This window comes from Hypomesus transpacificus, chromosome 19 (genome assembly GCF_021917145.1).
Source record: "Hypomesus transpacificus isolate Combined female chromosome 19, fHypTra1, whole genome shotgun sequence".
NCBI lineage: Eukaryota > Metazoa > Chordata > Actinopteri > Osmeriformes > Osmeridae > Hypomesus > Hypomesus transpacificus.
Window position 1 is genome coordinate 369,529 of NC_061078.1, and position 20,000 is coordinate 389,528.

Sequence of the window (20,000 nt, forward strand, 5' to 3'; positions counted from 1 at the left end):
CCCTATCTCTCTCCATCACAAGTTCTCTCTACCTCCCCCTTCCATTCTGTCTCTCTTTTTCATGTCTCTCTGTCATGGTTTTTCTCTCTCTCCCTCTCTCTTCATCTCCTTGTCCCTCTCTTTCTCCCTCAAAGTTGCTTCAAAGTCGTCTCCTTCCAGGTGCCAGACCAACCTTCCTCCGTCTCCATGCTGCATGGGCTTCTGAAGGAGAGAAACAGTCCTGTCTGACCTCCATCTGACTCCATCTCTTTTCCGTCTTTCTCTCCCTCTCTTTTTCTCCTTTTCTCCCTCTCTCCATCTCCTCCCTCCCTCCCCCTCTCCTGGAGGAGGGAAGAGAGAAACTGTGCAGTCTCTCCTCCCTCTGACTCCTCCCCCGGCTCTTGAGATGACTGCACTCTGGGTGAGCAGTCTAGAGACTAGTCAGGCTCCTTGTGAGCAGACAGCTAGGCAGGAAGACCTATCCAGAATGGGTTTAATCGAATATAAATGTATTAAATAAGAGCTTTATGCATTTTCATTATAATTATCTTTTGCTACACGATTGGAATGACTTAATATGTGCAGATTTTGTATATTCACACACACAACTCTCTCGTTCTCTTCTTCTTCCTATATTACTCCCCACTCCTCCCCCCTAAACCCTGCTTCTCCATATGTCCATGTATATATTCATGTATATATTCATGTATATATTCATAGGGCTCTGTGTGTGGAATGCAGATACTGAGGTGATGGTGTTGTAGATACTGAGGTGATGGTGTTGTAGATACTAAGGTGATGGTGTTGTAGATACTGAGGTGATGGTGTTGTAGATACTGAGGTGATGGTGTTGTAGATACTGAGGTGATGGTGTTGTAGATACTGAGGTGATGGTGTTGATGTCTTAAAACAATTGCATTTGCACTACTTCACAATTCGTGTAATATTTGTATTTTATATTGTATTTTATACTGTAAATTGGCAACTTATTTTATTTTATGGCAACTTATATTTTATTTTATTGTATATTTTATTTTAATTGTATTCCACTTAGTATTGCTAGTTTATGTATCCTTAGTATAGTTAGACCATATATCTAAATTTAAGATTCCTATATGTTTATTGTATGCACCTTCCTGCCAAAGCAAATTCCTTGTCTGTGCAAACTTTCATGGCGAATAAATCCCTTTCTGATTCTGGTTTCCCTGCTGGAGTAATGCCTGTTCCAGTGTGTCCCCACCTCCACCAGGGTGAAGCTGAGTGCTGGAGTAATGCCTGTTCCAGTGTCTCCCCACCTCCACCAGGGTGAAGCTGAGTGCTGGAGTAATGCCTGTTCCAGTGTGTCCCCAGCTCCACCAGGGTGAAGCTGAGTGCTGGAGTAATGCCTGTTCCAGTGTGTCCCCAGCTCCACCAGGGTGAAGCTGAGATCTGAAGCTTTTGTTTCAGCATCAGACAGCTCTCCACCCGCCTCCCACCAGGGCACACTGAACAGACTGTGTGTGTGCGCGTTTGTGTCTAGGAGTGTGCGAGTGTGTGTGCGTGTGTATGCGAGTGGATGTGTGTGTGTGTGTGCGCAAAAAGGGGACAGGGACTAATGAGGGCTGCTGGCTAATTGAATAACTCAAGAGATCAATCCAGCATGTAAGGCCATAACACACACACGCACAGCAGGAGGCATGCTGGTCTGTGTGGGTTTGAATCTGTATTCAAATTCAGCAGATCCTCTGAAGATCCATCCTCAGACATCCCATAATGCTCGAGGGGTGGGGAGGAGAGGAAGTGAAGAGGAGGAGAGGAGGAGGTGAAGAGGAGGAGGTGAGGAGAGGAAAGGAGGAGGAAGGAGAGGAGCAGGTGAGGAGAGGAGAGGAGGAGGAAGGAGAGGAGCAGGTGAGGAGAGGAGAGGAGGAGGAAGGAGAGGAGCAGGTGAGGAGAGGAAAGGAGGAGGAAGGAGAGGAGCAGGTGAGGAGAGGTGAGGAGGAGGAAGGAGAGGAGCAGGTGAGGAGAGGAGGAGGAAGGAGAGGAGCAGGTGAGGAGAGGAGGAGGAAGGAGAGGAGCAGGTGAGGAGAGGAGGAGGAAGGAGAGGAGCAGGTGAGGAGAGGAGGAGGAAGGAGAGGAGCAGGTGAGGAGAGGAGGAGGAAGGAGAGGAGCAGGTGAGGAGAGGAGAGGAGGAGGAAGGAGAGGAGAAGGTGAGGAGAGGAGAGGAGGAGGAAGGAGAGGAGCAGGTGAGGAGAGGAGGAGAAGTGTTACCTTGCACTCTCTGCAGCTCTTGGTCAGGAGTCGCTGTCCCTCAGAGAAGGTCTGGCCCAGGTAGGAACACTTAGCTGTAGAAGACAATATGACTCAGGTCTGAGAGGAGAAGGAGGAGGAGGAGGGAGGAGAGGAGAAGGAGGAGGGAGAGGAGGAGGAGAAGGAGGAGGAGAGGAGGAGGAGGAGGGAGAGGAGGAGGAAAAGGAGGAGGAGAAGGAGGAGGGAGAAGAGGCATCCACCCTGACCCGGGCTGTGTTGGTGTTTGTGTTGAGAGACTGGTTATATGGTGCTGGGATCTCTTTCAAATCAGCTTCTAAAAAAAAGTTTGAGGTTCTGAAGATCTGAATAGGTAATTCAGTGGGAGGGAGAGGAGGAGAGGAGAGAGAGGAGAGGGGGAGAGAGGGAGAGGAAGAGAGGAGAGGGGGAGAGGAGGAGAGGAGAGGAGGAGAGGGGTAGAGGAGGAGAGGAGAGGGGTAAAGGAGGAGAAAAGAGGGGTAGAGGAGGAGAGGAGGAGAGGGGGAGAGGGGGAGAGGAGGAGAGGAGGAGAGGGGGAGAGGAGGGGAGGAGAGGGGGAGAGGGGGAGAGGGGAGGAGGAGAAGAGAGGGGTAGAGGAGGAGAGGAGGAGAGGGGTAGAGAAGGAGAGGAGAGGAGAGGAGGAGAGGAGGAGAGGAGAGGGGGAGAGGAGGAGAGGAGAGGGGGAGAGGAAGATAGGAGGAGAGGAGAGGGGGAGAGGGGGAGAGGGGGAGAGGAGGAGAGGAGGAGAGGAGAGGGGGAGAGGAGGAGAGCGGCTCTCGTTAAGCTGTTTGAACATCCCAGCTTCTCCAGCGCCCTACAGAAAGCAGACGTCTGAACAGCTACTGGAGCCACGACAGGCCTCCCACACCTGAGACACCAGCCCAGCCAGCGCCTGGAGAACAGCTTCTGACTGCAGATCAAGAGGATGTAGGTTTGAATCCTGGGGTGGAGGGGCCAGGGGGGGCCGGGGGGCCAGGGAGATCCCGGAGGCCAGGGGGGCCGGGGGGCCAGTGGGGGCCAGGGGGCCGGGAAGATCCAGGAAGCCAGGGGGGCCCAGGGGATCGTGGAGGATGGGGGGATACTCACGTCGGCATCGTTTACAGCAGGTCCCCTCCACATGGACAGGAAGTGAATCATCGGAGCAGTTGGTCGGGGCGCAGAACATCCTGCGACACTCCACCACACCGTTCTGTAAAGGCAGAAGGTTTACTAAACACACACACCACCTCCCACACCGTTCTGTAAAGGCAGAAGGTTTACTAAACACACACACCACCTCCCACACCGTTCTGTAAAGGCAGAAGGTTTACTAAACACACACACCACCTCCCACACCGTTCTGTAAAGGCAGAAGGTTTACTAAACACACACACCACCTCCCACACCGTTCTGTAAAGGCAGAAGGTTTACTAAACACACACACCACCTCCCACACCGTTCTGTAAAGGCAGAAGGTTTACTAAACACACACACCACCTCCCACACCGTTCTGTAAAGGCAGAAGGTTTACTAAACACACACACCACCTCCCACACCGTTCTGTAAAGGCAGAAGGTTTACTAAACACACACACCACCTCCCACACCGTTCTGTAAAGGCAGAAGGTTTACTAAACACACACACCACCTCCCACACCGTTCTGTAAAGGCAGAAGGGTTACTAAACACACACACCACCTCCCACACCGTTCTGTAAAGGCAGAAGGTTTACTAAACACAGATCTGTTTCTGGGTCTCTGTCAGAAGCTGCCAGTGCATTGAGGAAACAGAAGGATTCTTGTGAGTAATACATTCTATCCTGTGTTGTGCAGATCTGAAAGGCTGTCGAACACACGATAGCCTTCTCTAGGAAGCATCTTCAGTGGAATAACATCTTCCAGTATTTAAATAACAGATGTTGCATTCAGAACATGTTGACGTTTGGAGATTGAAAGTACAAAAAGGCTGCTCTGTTGTGGGACTAGGTGAAGTGGATCTTGCTGGTCTGTTCTGTTCTGTTGTGGGACTAGGTGAAGTGGATCTTGGTGGTCTGTTCTGTTGTGGGACTAGGTGAAGTGGATCTTGCTGGTCTGTTCTGTTCTGTTGTGGGACTAGGTGAGGTGGATCTTGCTGGTCTGTTCTGTTCTGTTGTGAGGCTAGGTGAAGTGGATCTTGCTGGTCTTGCGGATCGTTTCAGATAAGACCAAAATGACCTCCATGATGGGTCAACTCATCCAGCTCTAACAAGAGGACCTGCGTGTGTGTGGCCAGGGTAACCCACCTTGCAGATACAGGTCCTACAGTGGTGTGTTTCTGTCCAGAGCTCCTGGTCCCTGTAGATCAGCCCTCCAGCCTGGCAGCTCCTCTCACAGTGACAGCCCTCCAGCTGGGTGAGCCTGGACTCAGCATAGTTCAGCTGCACGGCACACAAACACATGCACACACATGCACACACATGCACAGACACACACATATACTTTGTTACTGTACTTAAGTAGATTTTATTTCAAGAATATTTTTGAAAAAAGGTTTAAAAACTGGTTGCATCTATGCAAACTTTGGAAATTCCTTTTGGGGATTTTTTTTAACCTGTCGAAACCACACTCACACACACACACACACACACACACACTCACACACACACACACTCACACACACACTCACACACACACAGAAACATGCTGCAACCCAAGCTTCGCGTCCCTGACACACAGTCAGTGGGTCTTTAGAGGTGAGCAATTATTCATCCTCCACACTGTCACCATCTGCCCCTCCTCCCCCCTCCTCCACCCTCCTCCCCCCTCCTTCTCTTGCTTCGCTCCTCCCTCTCTCTCTCTATGTGCTACTGTGGTCTCTCTCTCTATGTGCTACTGTGGTCTCTCTCTCTCTATGTGCTACTGTGGTCTCTCTCTCTCTCTCTCTATGTGCTACTGTGGTCTCTCTCTCTATGTGCTACTGTGGTCTCTCTCTCTATGTGCTACTGTGGTCTCTCTCTCTCTCTCTCTATGTGCTACTGTGGTCTCTCTCTCTATGTGCTACTGTGGTCTCTCTCTATGTGCTACTGTGGTCTCTCTCTCTCTCTCTATGTGCTACTGTGGTCTCTCTCTCTCTATGTGCTACTGTGGTCTCTCTCTCTCTCTATGTGCTACTGTGGTCTCTCTCTCTCTCTCTATGTGCTACTGTGGTCCCTCTCTCTCTCTATGTGCTACTGTGGTCTCTCTCTCTGTGTGCTACTGTGGTCTCTCTCTCTCTCTATGTGCTACTGTGGTCTCTCTCTCTCTGTGTGCTACTGTGGTCTCTTTCTCTCTCTGTGCTACTGTGGTCTCTCTCTCTCTCTCTGTGCTACTGTGGTCTCTCTCTCTATGTGCTACTGTGGTCTCTCTCTCTCTCTCTCTCTCTCTCTCTCTCTCTCTCTCTCTCTCTCTCTCTGTCTCTGTCTCTGTCTCTGTCTCTGTCTCTCTCTCTCTCTCCAGGTTGGAATCCCCCCTGTACGTGTGCTAAATGAACAGATGGTTGTTGTTCCTGCCCACCTTAAGCGTCATCCTGGCCAGAAGCTCCTGCAGATCCATGATGCCCTGGACCAGACTCAAGAAGTCACTGCATGTCGGGCAAGCTCACCAGGAGAAGAGAGGGGGAGGACAGAGGAGGAGAGAGAGAGAGAGACAGAGACAGAGAGAGAGAGAGAGAGAGAGAGAGAGAGAGAGAGAGAGACAGAGACAGAGAGAGAGAGAGAGAGAGAGAGAGAGAGAGAGAGAGAGAGAGCGAGACAGAGACAGAGACAGAGACAGAGACAGAGACAGAGACAGAGACAGCGACAGCGACAGAGACAGAGACAGAGAGAAAAAAGGTAGAGAGATAAGTCAAGCAGCACAGAGTGTGAGAGAGTGAGAACTCGCTTCACGTCATTAGACACCAGGTTGTTGTTATGTGTCCTGCTTTCTCTGCACCAGTTCTATGGGTCAGCTGAGCATTTTAGCACTTTTTACATAAAAACTGATAAAACAGATACAGATAAAACAAATACTGCATGTAGCAGACGATCAGTGACATATCAGTGACATCTCAGCTACCAGACACAGTGGTAAGAAACGACATCTCATCTTCATAGTAGTATCTCCATAGCAGTCATCTAGACTAGCTAACATAGCTACAGTACTATCTGTCTAGCTGTTATCTAGACTAGTAAACATCTCTTCATACAGCAGGTTTGCTGCGAAGGGCAACCAGAGGGAGGAATATTGAATATGAATTATTGATATAGAAGAAAGGTGAGTATGGATGGAGAGAAGGATGAGAGGAGGGAGAGGGGAAGGAAAAGACAAATGCAGGAGAAAAGGTGAGGAGAGAGAGGGGGAGGGAGATAGAGAGAAGGTGAGATAGGAGGAGAGAGAGGGGGAGGGAGATAGAGAGAAGGTGAGATAGGAGGAGAAAATGAGCTTGGAACACAGATGTATAGTTCAGTAGTACTTCTTTACTTACTGCGATTTAAATTGGGACACTGAGAGATGTAGCCATTCGGAGCGAAAATGAACTTGACATCCTGTATAATACCCTGCAGAGAGAGAGAGAGACAGAGAGAGAGAGAGACAGAGGGACAGAGAGAGAGAGAGACAGACAGAGAGACAGAGAGAGACAGAGAGAGAGAGAGACAGAGAGAGAGAGAGAAAGAGAGAGAGAGACACAGGGAGATAGAGAGACAGAGAGAGAGAGAGAGAGAGAGAGAGAGAGAGAGAGAGAGAGAGAGAGAGAGAGAGAGAGAGAGAGAGAGAGAAAGAGAGAGACAGAGAGAGAGAGCGAGCGAGAGAGAGAGATTAAAAAGACACTCAGTTTCCACTAGAGAGCTTGTAGTGTAACTGTTGAGTCATGGTGATCGTCATGGTGATCTGTAATCTTCTTTCTCTCCATCTGTCATCCCTGAATGCATCTGGTACCTGATTCTATACCGACACCCAGGAGACTAGCAGAGAAGCACACACATAAACACACACACTTAAACACACACACTTAAACACACACACATAGTTCACTCACACACCTGAATTGTGTCATTGTGAATGCAGGTAAAGATGTTGAGAGATGCTGTGACCTCTACAGGAATCCTGACCAAGCATGCCTTCTGCTGATCAATAGATAATACCGCCTGAAGCAAGACACACACACACACACAGCCCCCCTCCCATCATAGTCAACACAGAAACATGGGATCCTGTGTGGAGCACATTCATTATTTAAAAAAAAAAAGCACTAATAACTAGAAAAGGTACATTTCCTGAAGAAAATGTGTGTGTTTGCTGAAAGCAGTTGAAATTATTTTGTTTTGAATAGTGAAGTAGATTTTACAAAGTTGTCGAAAAAAGAGTGCTGAAAAGTTTCTTACTTATTTTCATACATTTAAAAGGGTTAAAAGTATTAAAGTATTAAAGAATGAAAGACTGAGAAACAGTAAAAAAGTTTGAAGTTTGAAAAATTAGCAAATACAGTGATGAAGAGTATATTGCATACCAGTTATCAATATCATAGCAGACAAAAGTGTTGCTTTAAAACCAAAATGGTGAGACAGTGTTAAAGGTATATCTGTCATTGTTATGCAGTATTTTCTTACAGTTGAAAAAGGACAAAAAAGAGTGATGAAAAGGGTATCTTATTTTATTTCATAAATGTTAAAGCGTTTTGTTGGAGGTCAATGCTCTTAGGACAGTCACCCCCATCACCCTGTGCGACTCCCCAGTCAACACTGTGGAGTCCTTTCGCTTCCTGGGCACCATCCTCTCCCAGAACCTCAAGTGGGAACTGAACATCAGCTCCCTCACCAAGAAAGCACAACAGAGGATGTACTTCCTACGGCAGCTGAAGAAATTCAACCTGCCAAAGACAATGATGGTGCACTTCTACACAGCCATCATTGAGTCCATCCTCACTTCTTCTATCACTATCTGGTACGCTGCTGCCACTGCCACCTCGAGGACCCTGAGGCGAGCAAGGAAGATTGTGGCTGACTCCTCCCACCCTGGACACTCTCTGTTTCAGCCACTCCCCTCCGGCACAAGGCTGCGGTCCATCAGGACCAAAACCACACGCCACACAAACATCCCATCCGCTGCTGGCCTCTTCAACAAGGCTTAGGACTCCCACTGACTTGACCACTTATCACTTTATCTGCACAAGACACCTTGCCATATTGCACTATGTTGCCCTATTTGTACTATAGCCATTTTATATTTTATTTCATTCTAAATCTTTTACATTTTTAGCCCCTTAGTAAAAGTTAGACTTGTACTCTTCTCATTTAAGATTCTTATATGTTTAATGTGTGCACCTTCCTGCAACAGTACATTCCTTGGCTGTGTGAAGTTTCTTGGCGAATAAAACCCGTTCTGATTCTGAAAAGTATTAAAAATTGAAAGATGTAGAAACAAAAAAAAGGTTTGAACAGTGTTTCTAGCTCTCTAGTTAGATGTGTCAGGTGTCTATGGAGTTAGATTAGTTTCATAATTCAAACAAACAAACGCAACACGATTCAAACAAACTGAACACGATCCAAACAAACGTAACGCGATTCATTCAAACATAACACGATTCAAACATACAAACGTAACACGATTCACAAATGTATTTCGTGATTCACAAATGTAACGCGATTCACAAATAAATGACCCTATTACATTAGATTGCAACCTGACAAACACAAGTTACAAATCCCTGCATTCGTTGGTGTGAATCCCTGCATTCGTTGGTGTGAATCCCTGCATTCGTTGGTGTGGATTTTTGGAACTTTCCTGACTCGCCTAGATTCACAAATGCATTTTTTCTAAAAGATATCCTCTGCAGCATATCATATGTCTCCAATTTTAGCCAATCACCGGAGAATGTCTACTATGGGTAGACGGGCTCTGCGTTAGCCTAGGAAACACGGAAAATGACTAAACATGAATCCTGCCATTCTCAACAATATTCAATCACTTATGATCATCGGTTTAATAAGATTAACAAGCAATATTTCACCTACATGCTACCAGACGACATTGCTCCTGATCTGAAGGAGACGATGTCCGTCATTATGGCAGGTTGTTGAAGACCACATAGACACGTTAATGTGATTGGCTAAAATTGGAAGAGACGATCTGATAGGCTGCAGAGGATATCTTTTAGAAAAAATGTATTTGTGAATCTAAGCGCGTCAGGAAAGTTCCAAAAATCCACACCAACGAATGCAGGGATTCACACCAACGAATGCAGGGATTCACACCAACGAATGCATGGATTTGTAACTTGTGTTTGTCAGGTTGCAAACGAATGTAATAGGGTCATTTCTTTGTGAATCGTGTTACGTTTGTTTGTTTGGATCGTGTTACGTTTGTTTGTATAAATCGTGTTACGTTTGTTTGGATCGTGTTAAATTTGTTTGAATCGTGTTGCGTTTGTTTGTTTGAATTATGAAACTAGTCTAACTCCATAGGTGTCAGGTGGCTGAGCGGTTAGGTAATCGGGCTAGTAATCAGAAGGTTGCTGGTTCAATGCCCGGCCATGCCAAATGACGTTGTGTCCTTGGGCAAGGCGCTTCACCCTACTTGCCTCAGGGGAATGTCCCTGTACTTATTGTAAGTCGCTCTGGATAAGAGCGTCTGCTAGATGACTACATGTAATATATGTGTATGTGTTTCTATTTACTTATCCATGTATTTTTTCTACCAATTAGTTGGCAACATTAATAATATACCAACTTGAATAATAATAACATGGATACAAGTTGTACAAGTTGTGTGGTGTAATTACACGTATGTGTTAACTGCCATGTGTGTTTCTCTGTATGTAAGTGTATGAAATACAAGTATATAAGGCCATGATTTACATTGATGAATATTTCTGTTATTCCACCGTTGCTTTGGCAATATGAACAATCGTTGTAAACAACACTATGTCTGCTGGGAAGTAGGAAACAAACAGCACAAACTCCCAGACATGTTACAGCTTCTAGTGTTTGAGATGTGCGTGTGCATGAGAATGTGTGTGTGCATGAGAATGTGTGTGTGCGTCTCAGACAGCCAGGTGCAGCTGGAGAGCCAGAAAGTTCTGGAGACTGAACTAGGTGATAGAAAGCTGTCTTTAAATACCAGAGCTTTCCTGCTGCAGAAACACAGGGAGGGAGCGGGGGAAACAAAGATGGAGAGGAGAGAGAGAGAGGGAGAGAGGGGTGTGTGTGTGTGTGTGTGTGTGTGTGTGTGTGTGTGTGTGTGTGTGAGTGTGTGTGAGGCTGTGTGTGTGCGAGTGTGTCTAACCTTGAAGAGGCCGTGCTTGTGGCTGTGCTGGCCGAGCCAGACTGCGCTGCCTGGGGTGAGGTCCATCTGGGGGGGGTCGATCACACGCTCGTAGATCCTGGAGACACACAGGACACACCCAGTTACACACACACACCAGACCTAACACACACACACACCAGACCTGACACACATACACACCAGACCTGACACACACACACACCAGACCTGACACACACACACACCAGACCTGACACACACACACACCAGACCTGACACACACACACACCAGACCTGACACACACACACACCAGACCTGACACACATACACAAGGGCATAACCATGGTTTAGACATTGGGGGGGTCCAAATGAATACCCTTTCCCATATTTTTGTTGTTGTTAAGTGCATTGCCTACAATTCTATATTCATACATGAACATTTGCACATTTAGAACATAGTTTCGAGGACTACATTGACCATTTTTTATTCCCATCTAAAGGAATAGTGTAATTTCTCCGAGACAGGTGAGGAAGGGAGGTGAGGAGGGGAGGTGAGGACGGGAGGGGGGAGGTGAGGAGGGGAGGTAGGTGAGGAGGGGAGGTGAGAAGGGAGGAGGGGAGGTTGGAGGGGAGGTGAGGAGGGGAGGTGAGGAAGGGAGGGGGGGAGGTGAGGAGGGGAGGTGAGGATGGGAGGGGAGGAGGTGAGGAGGGGAGGTGAGGAGGGGAGGTGAGGATGGGATGGGAGGGGAGGAGGGGAGGTGAGGATGGGATGGGAGGGGAGGAGGGGAGGTGGGAGGGGAGGTGGGAGGGGAGGGGAGGAGAGGAGGGAGGTGGGAGGGGAGGTGAGGAGGGGAGGGGAGATGAGGAGGGGAGGTGGGGGGGGATGTGAGGAGGGGAGGTGGGGGGGAGGTGAGGAGGGGAGATGAGGTACTGGGGGGGTGTAACAGGGCCAGGTGGGATCTGCTCATCCATAACCTGTAAAATGGAGCACTGCTCTATTTTCACCTCTCTCCTCTTAACCTTTAGAAACACAGAGAGATGGAGGGAGGAAGGGAGGAAGAGGGAGAGAATTATTCCATCTCTACACTGTGGAGTCAGACCCCGTGGACCAGCTACTAGCCTCCCAGCTGGACTCCCATACACACACACACACAGTCCAGGCTAAGATGCACAAGAGACACAGTATGAAAGGTAATGTCTCTGGAACAGGCGGTTAACATATCTGAAACTCCTCTCAAACAGTCTTTCATCTCCAGCAGGGAGAAGAACATTTAGTTCTCTGGCATCCCTCGTCCGCCTTCAAAGGAGAGATCTCAATCAGGGTCTTGATTACGCTCTCAGGAAGAGGCTGCTCTCTCAGGAAGAGGCTGCTCTCTCAGGAAGAGGCTGCTCTCTCAGGAAGAGGCTGCTCTCTCAGGAAGAGGCTGCTCTCTCAGGAAGAGGCTGCTCTCTCAGGAAGAGGCTGCTCAGGAGGAGGCTGCTCTCTCAGGAAGAGGCTGCTCAGGAAGAGGCTACTCTCTCAGGAAGAGGCTGCTCAGGAAGAGGCTGCTCTCTCAGGAAGAGGCTGCTCTCTCAGGAAGAGGCTGCTCAGGAAGAGGCTGCTCTCTCAGGAAGAGGCTGCTCAGGAGGAGGCTGCTCTCTCAGGAAGAGGCTGCTCTCTCATGAGGAGAGAGCCACCGCTTCCAATCTAGCCAGAGTAGGATGACGCCTTTGGCCGGCTATAATCTCAAACCAGTGAGGTAAGGTGAGGCAGGGGCTGCCAGGGTGAGGCAGGGGCTGCCAGGGTGAGGCATGGGCTGCCATGGTGAGGCTGGGGCTCCCAGGGTGAGGCAGGGTGAGGCAGGGGCTGCTAGGGTGAGGCAGGGGCTGCCAAGGGTAGGCAGGGTAAGGCAGGGGCTGCCAGGGTGAGGCAGGGGCTGCCAGGGTGAGGCAGGGTGAGGCAGGGGCTGCCAGGGGTAGGCAGGGGCTGCCAGGGGTAGGCAGGGTGAGGCAGGGTGAGGCAGGGGCTGCCAGGGTGAGGGAGGGTGAGGCAGGGGCTGCCAGGGTGAGGCAGGGTGAGGCAGGGGCTGCCAGGGGTAGGCAGGGTGAGACGGGGGCTGCCAGGGTGAGGCAGGGTGAGGCAGGGGCTGCCAGGGTGAGGCAGGGTGAGGCAGGGTGAGGCAGGGGTTGCCAGGGTTAGGCAGGGTGAGGCAGGGGCTGCCAGGGGTAGGCAGGGTGAGGCAGGGGCTGCCAGGGGTAGGCAGGGTGAGGCAGGGTGAGGCAGGGGCTGCCAGGGTGAGGCAGGGTGAGGCAGGGGCTGCAAGGGGTAGGCAGGGTGAGGCAGGGTGAGGCAGGGTGACCTCCTGGATCCCACCCACTTTTTGAAAACAGCAAATCTGTCCCCCCCCACATGTTAATAAGAAAATGATATTTAACTATATTTATTCAGCCACATTTGAAAACCAACTACGCCTCTAAATCCAATGTAGGAGATCCAGGTGGTGCTGTCAAACCCGTCCTCTGAGCTGGACCAGACAGACCTGGGAAGACCCCGCTCTCTCGGCTAGGGGACTGGGACATGGTGCAGATCTGGGGTTGATAGGTGAGGCCAAATCACAGGCCGTCATCATGGTTTATGGTGATAAATGAGAGCTGATTGGCTGGAGTTTAACATCACGTCGAGCTCGTCTCTCCTTGCAGTTGCGGGTGATCTGTTTCACCACAGCTTGAAATCAAAAGTTCAATCAAAGCAAATAGGAATCGCAACGCCGCCGCAACGCCGCTGCTCCCGACTGGCCGCTGTCAGAACTGCCTTGTATTGTTAATTAACACTGTTCTTGAACTCTGGTTACACAGGAAATGTGTCTTTAGTGTTTCCTGTCCAGAGAGCTTGTTAACAGAGTTAGGGTTAGCTAGTTAGTTAACCCTAACCCTTGTTAACAGAGCAGAAACAGGGCATCTACCAGGGGGGAGTTTGGCTCAGGGGCAGAAAAGTTGCAGGTTCAAATCCCTCCTTGTTTGTTGACTTGGACAGAACTGTTCATAATCCATTAACTAAAAACATGATTATGGTCACTCTTCGTCTCAGCAGCCCAGCCAGCCGTCCAGAGGGTAGGGGCATGGCGGGCTTCCTGGAAGATGGTACACTACTTCCTGTTCATAACACACCTCTTCATCGGAGGCTAATGCCTACAGTCCACACTTGTCAATACATAAGATAGAAATCAGATATGTTGATTCTTGCCAAAGCAGACAAAATGCACTGAGAGCTAAACAGTGATGATCTCCTTCAAGTTCTGCTGCACTGGAATCTGCTCCCTGTGATTTCCCCTCAATCTGCAGGAGTCAACTTCTAGTTCTACAGCGTCCATTCAGCCTCTCCTTTTACAGCCTCTATTCAGCCTCTAGTTCTACAACCTCTATTCAGCTGGCTTCCCCTGCCCCCAGGTGTTCCTGTTGAGGGACAGCAGCTTCAGCCATCATCCTGGAAATCCCACAGTCACCTTCAGTTCTGTCTTCAAACACACCTTCAGTCACTCCATCGCACTGAGCGGAGCTGAGAAACCAGGAAGTCAACTGTGGATGCCTGAGCCAATCAGCCGTGTTATGCAAATGACATGACAAAGAAACAAGCATTGATTGGGAACTGAGCTACCCATGATCTCATTACCTGTGATACATATCCTTCAAACTCACCATTATTAGCTCTAAAACACCCATATCATAATTCACATTATTCATCCAGAGCTACAACTAAGCAAACTGTTAGAAATGGACCTCAGAATGTGTCTGGTGAATCATTTCGTTTGGGATGTTCATTCACCAACGAGAGGGTTTTCTTCAGCAGACACCTGAGGACCATCTTTCCAGACGATCAGGAGGGGCATCTTCACTCCAACTGGAGCACATCTCATTAGGAAGGAGTGTGTTTCATGTTTAATGGATGAAATGACCCAAATCCCTTCCTCTACGTGGCTGTGTAGTGGAAGGGGGCTTGCTGTTCCCTGTGCATCTGAAGACATCATCTGGCTTTGTCACAATATTCCCCCTGGACCTACAGGCTGCTCCAACCCTGTCAGACATCTTTAATTACTTCACCCCAACAATGACCTTATCAGCTGAGATAAGCACCTGGCCTGCTCTGATAAGAAGCAGATTCAACACCGCGAGACATGGCTGTCAACATATGCAGTGAATAAGGTGGAGTAGAGAGTTTGTGTGTGTCTACAATGAGTGTGTGTGTGTCTACAATGAGTGTGTGTGTGTCTACAATGAGTGTGTGTGTGTCTACAATGAGTCTGTGTGTGAGTCTACAGCCCTGGTTACAACCGCCACATTTAGGCTAGGGGGGAGGCGGGGGGAGGCTGGGGGGGAGGCTGGGGTGAGGCGTGTATATAGATGGCTGTTTTACATGATGTCATGTTACACTGGTTACATGATGTCATGTTACACTGGTTGCATGATGTCATGTTACTCTGGTTCCAATTCACTAAGGAACACTTATACCTGGCCAGGCCAGTAATTAGGGATGTGAAAAACTGTTTTACTGAAGTCATCATGAGGTCTCCATATTTCTGGAATTTTAAAAGACTAAGCCTACACTTGATCACCTTTATTGATCCTCCTGACCACTGACACCTGACCACTGACACCTGACCACTGTCACCTGACCACTGACACCTGACCACTGACACCTGACCACTGTCACCTGACCACTGTCACCTGACCACTGACACCTGACACCTGACCACTGTCACCTGACCACTGTCACCTGACCACTGACACCTGACCACTGACACCTGACCACTGACACCTGACCACTGACACCTGACCACTGTCACCTGACCACTGACACCTGACCACTGTCACCTGACCACTGTCACCTGACCACTGACACCTGACCTGGAAGCCCCTCCAATCAATCAGCTGTCATAAAGAACACCTTCCACACGCCCAGGGGAGTCCCACACGCTCTGCAGAGGTCCTCTGGTGTTCGTCAATACTCATCCCTCCTCCCTGCCTCACCCCGGCCTCCCCCCTGCCTTCCTTACCACCAGGCCATGCACAGCACCATAGGCAAAATCAATGTCTGAAAAGGGTTTACATTTAACATTCATTGACATTTCTAGTTTTCCTTCATTAGGCTCTATGTTCCAGGAGAGTAATTATCATCTGGGAGGCTGGAGAGCAGGGCACAGGCCCTAGTATTGATCCTGCAGTGGGAGTTCTGCTGGAACAGTGGCATCCCAGGCTGGAGGCTCTCAGGTCGTATTATTCCACAGCTGGTGTTGTGTGTCAGAGGCTACCTGACCAACCACACGCTCCAACCAACCACACGCTCCGACACGATGCAGAATGCAAGCCTCCTAGCCTCTTCCCAAACAGCCTCCCAGCCAAATATGGACAGTGTTTCCCACACAGACTAATTTCTGGCGGTGCGCCACAGAATCAACACAGACCGCCACATATTGCCTTTCGTTATTCGCTTTTTAAAACATGCAGCGTATTCGTTCAGCTGCATTTCCTTTCCCTGCTCTCCCTCCGTCTCTGTCACTCACACGTCTCTCTCTAACTCTCTCCCACACATTAAAAAGTGCTATAAAAAATATTTTTTATTCTGAATACAATGTTGTCAGTGTGTTAAGGTTGGAGTCCCGACCAGAAACTTAGCGAACAAGTGAATGCGCCTTCTTTAGAAAGTTTACTAGTCGCAAGTTTGCAGTAAAATGCAGTTAGGTTGTCGAGATCAAAACACTATATGTAGCAGCTGTGAATATTTCATCCTCTACAACATCCGGAAGATCAGGAGATACCTGTCTGAGCATTCCACCCAGCTGCTTGTCCAAGCACTTGTCCTCTCCAAGTTGGACTACTGCAACTCGCTGCTCGCTGGTCTCCCAGCATGTGCAACCAGCCCTCTTCAGAGGATTCAGAACGCAGTGGCCATGTTACCCCGCTCCTCATCTCTCTCCACTGGCTACCCATCAACGCCCGTATCAGATTCAAGACCCTGGTACTGACCTTCCGAGCAGTGAACGATACTGCACCCGACCACATCAAGTCTCTCCTCCAGCCTTACACCCCCACCCACCACCTACGGTCTTCTTCAGACAACCGCCTGGTGGTCCCACCGCTCAAGACCACCCGCTCCCAACACAAGCTCTTCTCCTGCCTGGCCCCCCAGTGGTGGAATCACCTCCCCACCTCCATCAGAGACACTGACTGTCTCCCCACCTTCAAGAAAAGGCTCAAGACGCACTTGTTCCGGGAGTACAACGGCACTTAGGAATGCTTGGCTGGACCTGATGTTAGTTTCCTCCAGGATCACAATTACTCTTATTGAGAGACTTGTTGCTCTTGTAGGTTAGTTATCACGAAGTTAACTCTTGAATCTTTTACTCGCTGTGAAATATTTTACTGCTGATTGTTCTTCTACAGGTACAGTCTTGCACTTTTTAGGGTTCCTGTTGTTTTAATTTGTAACTTGTATAACTGTATGCTCTTATGGGTCTTCCCTTTTGACACTTGTTTAGTTTTTTCACAATGTATGCTTCATGTTTTGGCTGCTTGCAATGTTTGGGACTACCTCGTTGTTATGATCAGTGACCTATGCTCTTTTGTAAGCTCTCTCTTGGAAGTCGCTTTGGATAAAAGCGTCTGCTAAATGCATAAATGTAAATAGTTATGTTATTTGTTTTACTCTTACACTGAATGTTTGCTGCTTCAATCCAGATGAATATTGAAAAGCATTTTCCGCGACTGAAAAAGCCACGTGTTGAGGATAAGAACCAGCATGATCAGGAGGTATCAGTCTGAAACAGAGCTCAATAGTCCGACCAGATTAGTTATGTTATTAATTTGTTTACAATATTTTCAGGCTTCAACCAGTGCTGCTCAAGCACAAAGACAGGGTCAGGAGATACTCTGGGCGTGTGGATTTTTGTGAAGGTGTGAATCATTTTTGAATAATATTTAATATAATAAAGCACTGTGTAACAAATGATTAATTTAGGAGGGAGGGGAATACAGACATACAATGTCAATCAATGCTAAAAAGCAAAGCAGCAAGGCTCTGAAAGAGGTCAGGTCTGGTCATCACAAAGGAGAGGCAGGACAGACATGATACACACTCTGCAGACATCTCACCATCACCACCACCTCTGCCTTCATCACCTGATTAACATCACCTGATCACCACCTGATCACCTCCACACCATCACCACCACACCACTCCCTCCATCACCACCACACCTCTCCCTCCATCACCACACCATGAAACAGTCCATCCTGTCTTTTCTAGCTGTGGGCCGTGACGTGGAGATAAGGAGAGGAAAGCCTTCCAACCCAGCAGCAGATCCAGACTAGGGACAGAAAGGTTCATTAGCATGTCCACATGCTGTTACTGCATCTGCTTGAGAGGATTCTGCCGCAACCAGGAGCAGCATTAGCACCTTCTCAAACACACCTACACACACACACGCTTACACACACGCATACAAGCATGGGTGCACGCACACACACACACCAAGCAGCGTGCACACATGCACACTCTCATGCATAAACACCTTCACATCCTCACACACCCACACACACGAAGCAGCGTGCACACATGCACACTCTCATGCATAAACACCTTCACATCCTCACACACCCACACACCACAGTCCCCATGGATGGAACACTGGGATCAAGCTTTCACTTGGCAGCTTTGAGACATTGATACATTAGTTAAGCCAAGACACATTAGAGGCATTCATAGGCTTTATAGGTTTCACAAAAGCCAACAATTCAATGTGTTCTTTCACTGATAAAAAATAACTAATGGACTCCATATTGAGCAGTCTGCATTAATTATGCTTCTAGATATTATTTAGCGGGATAAATCATTGAACCCTGCCATTGATGACTGTGATAAACCCACACACATACAGACACACAGTCATGGGCACACTCCGAGTCACACTGTCAGAGGAATGTGCATGGCTGAATCCATCATGAGACAGATCCACCAGAGAGATTTAGGGACCATGGGCCGTGAGAATGACAGCCCAGGTTTGGTGGCATCTGCCAGGTCAGGCATTCACCGCCACAACCACCCAGAGTCCTGCCTTACGGTTCAGAATACTTAATTAAACACAATAAAAACACTGTCTCTTTCTTTATAAGTCAACTGGCATATCCTCTGCCCCTCTTCCCTCCCTCCCTTCCACCCGCCCGAACCCATCCCAATGTCACTCTCCACCTCGCTCTTTCCAACACACAGTCTACCTCTTAATCATCCTCCACTCACAATCAAAAAAGAGAGAGCATGGAAGAAGTAGAGAGAAAGAAAGAAAGAAAGCAGAGTTCGGCTGAACAAGAGATGGAGAGAGGATGTCGATTCTGAAAAGGAAGAGAGCAGAGCAGAGAGAGCAGTGCTACAGAGAGAGAGAGGGGGAGGGAGAGAGGCTGGTACGAGGTCTGGTTGTACCAACGACCCTCAGGGAACAAGTCAACAGCAACAGGAAAGCAGCGCTTTTCAACTCAGTTCTGCTTGAAGGTTAGCCTTCATATTACATCTGAAGATTACACAGAGACCACGCATCACTGGAGGAGCAGGGAGGGGCTGAGCAGTGTGTGTGTGTGTGTGTGTGTGTGTGTGTGAGTGTGTGTGTAGATGCTGACAAAACAGTGGGTGTTTGTGTTAGAAGCTGCCTCTACCTAATCACCTGACCACCTAGTCACCTGACTTCCTAGCCAGCTAGTCACTTAACCACCTGTCCATCTAGTCACCTAGCCAACTAGTTAACTAGCCAGCTAGTTACCAAACCACCAAGCCAGCTAACCACCTAACCATCTGGTCACTTAACCACCTAGTCGGCTAACCACCTAACCAGCACTAAGGTGACCTTGTCAGTTGTGAGTATACAAGGAAGAGGACCCGCATCAGACAGCTCACACAGTGAGAGTGGCGTGTGTGGCGTGTGTGGCGTGTGTGGCGTGTGCGGCGTGGCTGATGGCACTACGGCGATTAGCTCCACTGATCCGCCAGGACAAAGGATCCGGTGGTGGCGGAGAATACAACTGCCGCCCGTGACGAGAGGAATAAGCGGAAATTAAATTTGTGAAGATTAATTATGTCCCTTAATTAGCACCAAATGACCTTTTCTGGGCGGGTGGATTTGCTGCTTCATTCTTACATTTACAGTACGAACACGTGATACACATTCACCCCCACGCACACACATGCATGCACACTCAACCCCTACACACATTTACCTGGCAGGTAATCAGTGAAGAAGCTGCAGAGACGTTTTAATTCTGTGGTTTTGAGTGTTCAGGAGGAATCTCTTGGTGTTATGAGGCACTAGACACCTTCCTTGGAAGTCATTCATGTGTAAATACTGTAACTCCCTGTACAATTTATCAAAGAACATTGTGCAAGTAAATCTATATTATCCCACGGATTTAAAAAAGAACCACAGAGAGAGAGGGAGAGAGAGACAGAGTGAGTGAGAGAGAGAGAGAGAGAGAGAGAGAGAGAGAGAGAGAGAGATAAAGAGAGAG

General features: G+C 48.6%; 1 protein-coding gene across 1 annotated transcript in view; it reads right to left on the reverse strand.

Moving 5' to 3' along the window:
* The window catches only part of LOC124482086 (protein kinase C-binding protein NELL1-like), a 135,694-nt gene that overhangs the window by 85,809 nt on the left and 29,885 nt on the right, over positions 1-20,000 (reverse strand). The window contains 6 exon segments of the mRNA XM_047042439.1: positions 2,227-2,300; positions 3,328-3,430; positions 4,501-4,635; positions 5,750-5,832; positions 6,699-6,771; positions 10,496-10,592. Coding sequence (XP_046898395.1) covers positions 2,227-2,300; positions 3,328-3,430; positions 4,501-4,635; positions 5,750-5,832; positions 6,699-6,771; positions 10,496-10,592 — 565 coding nt within the window.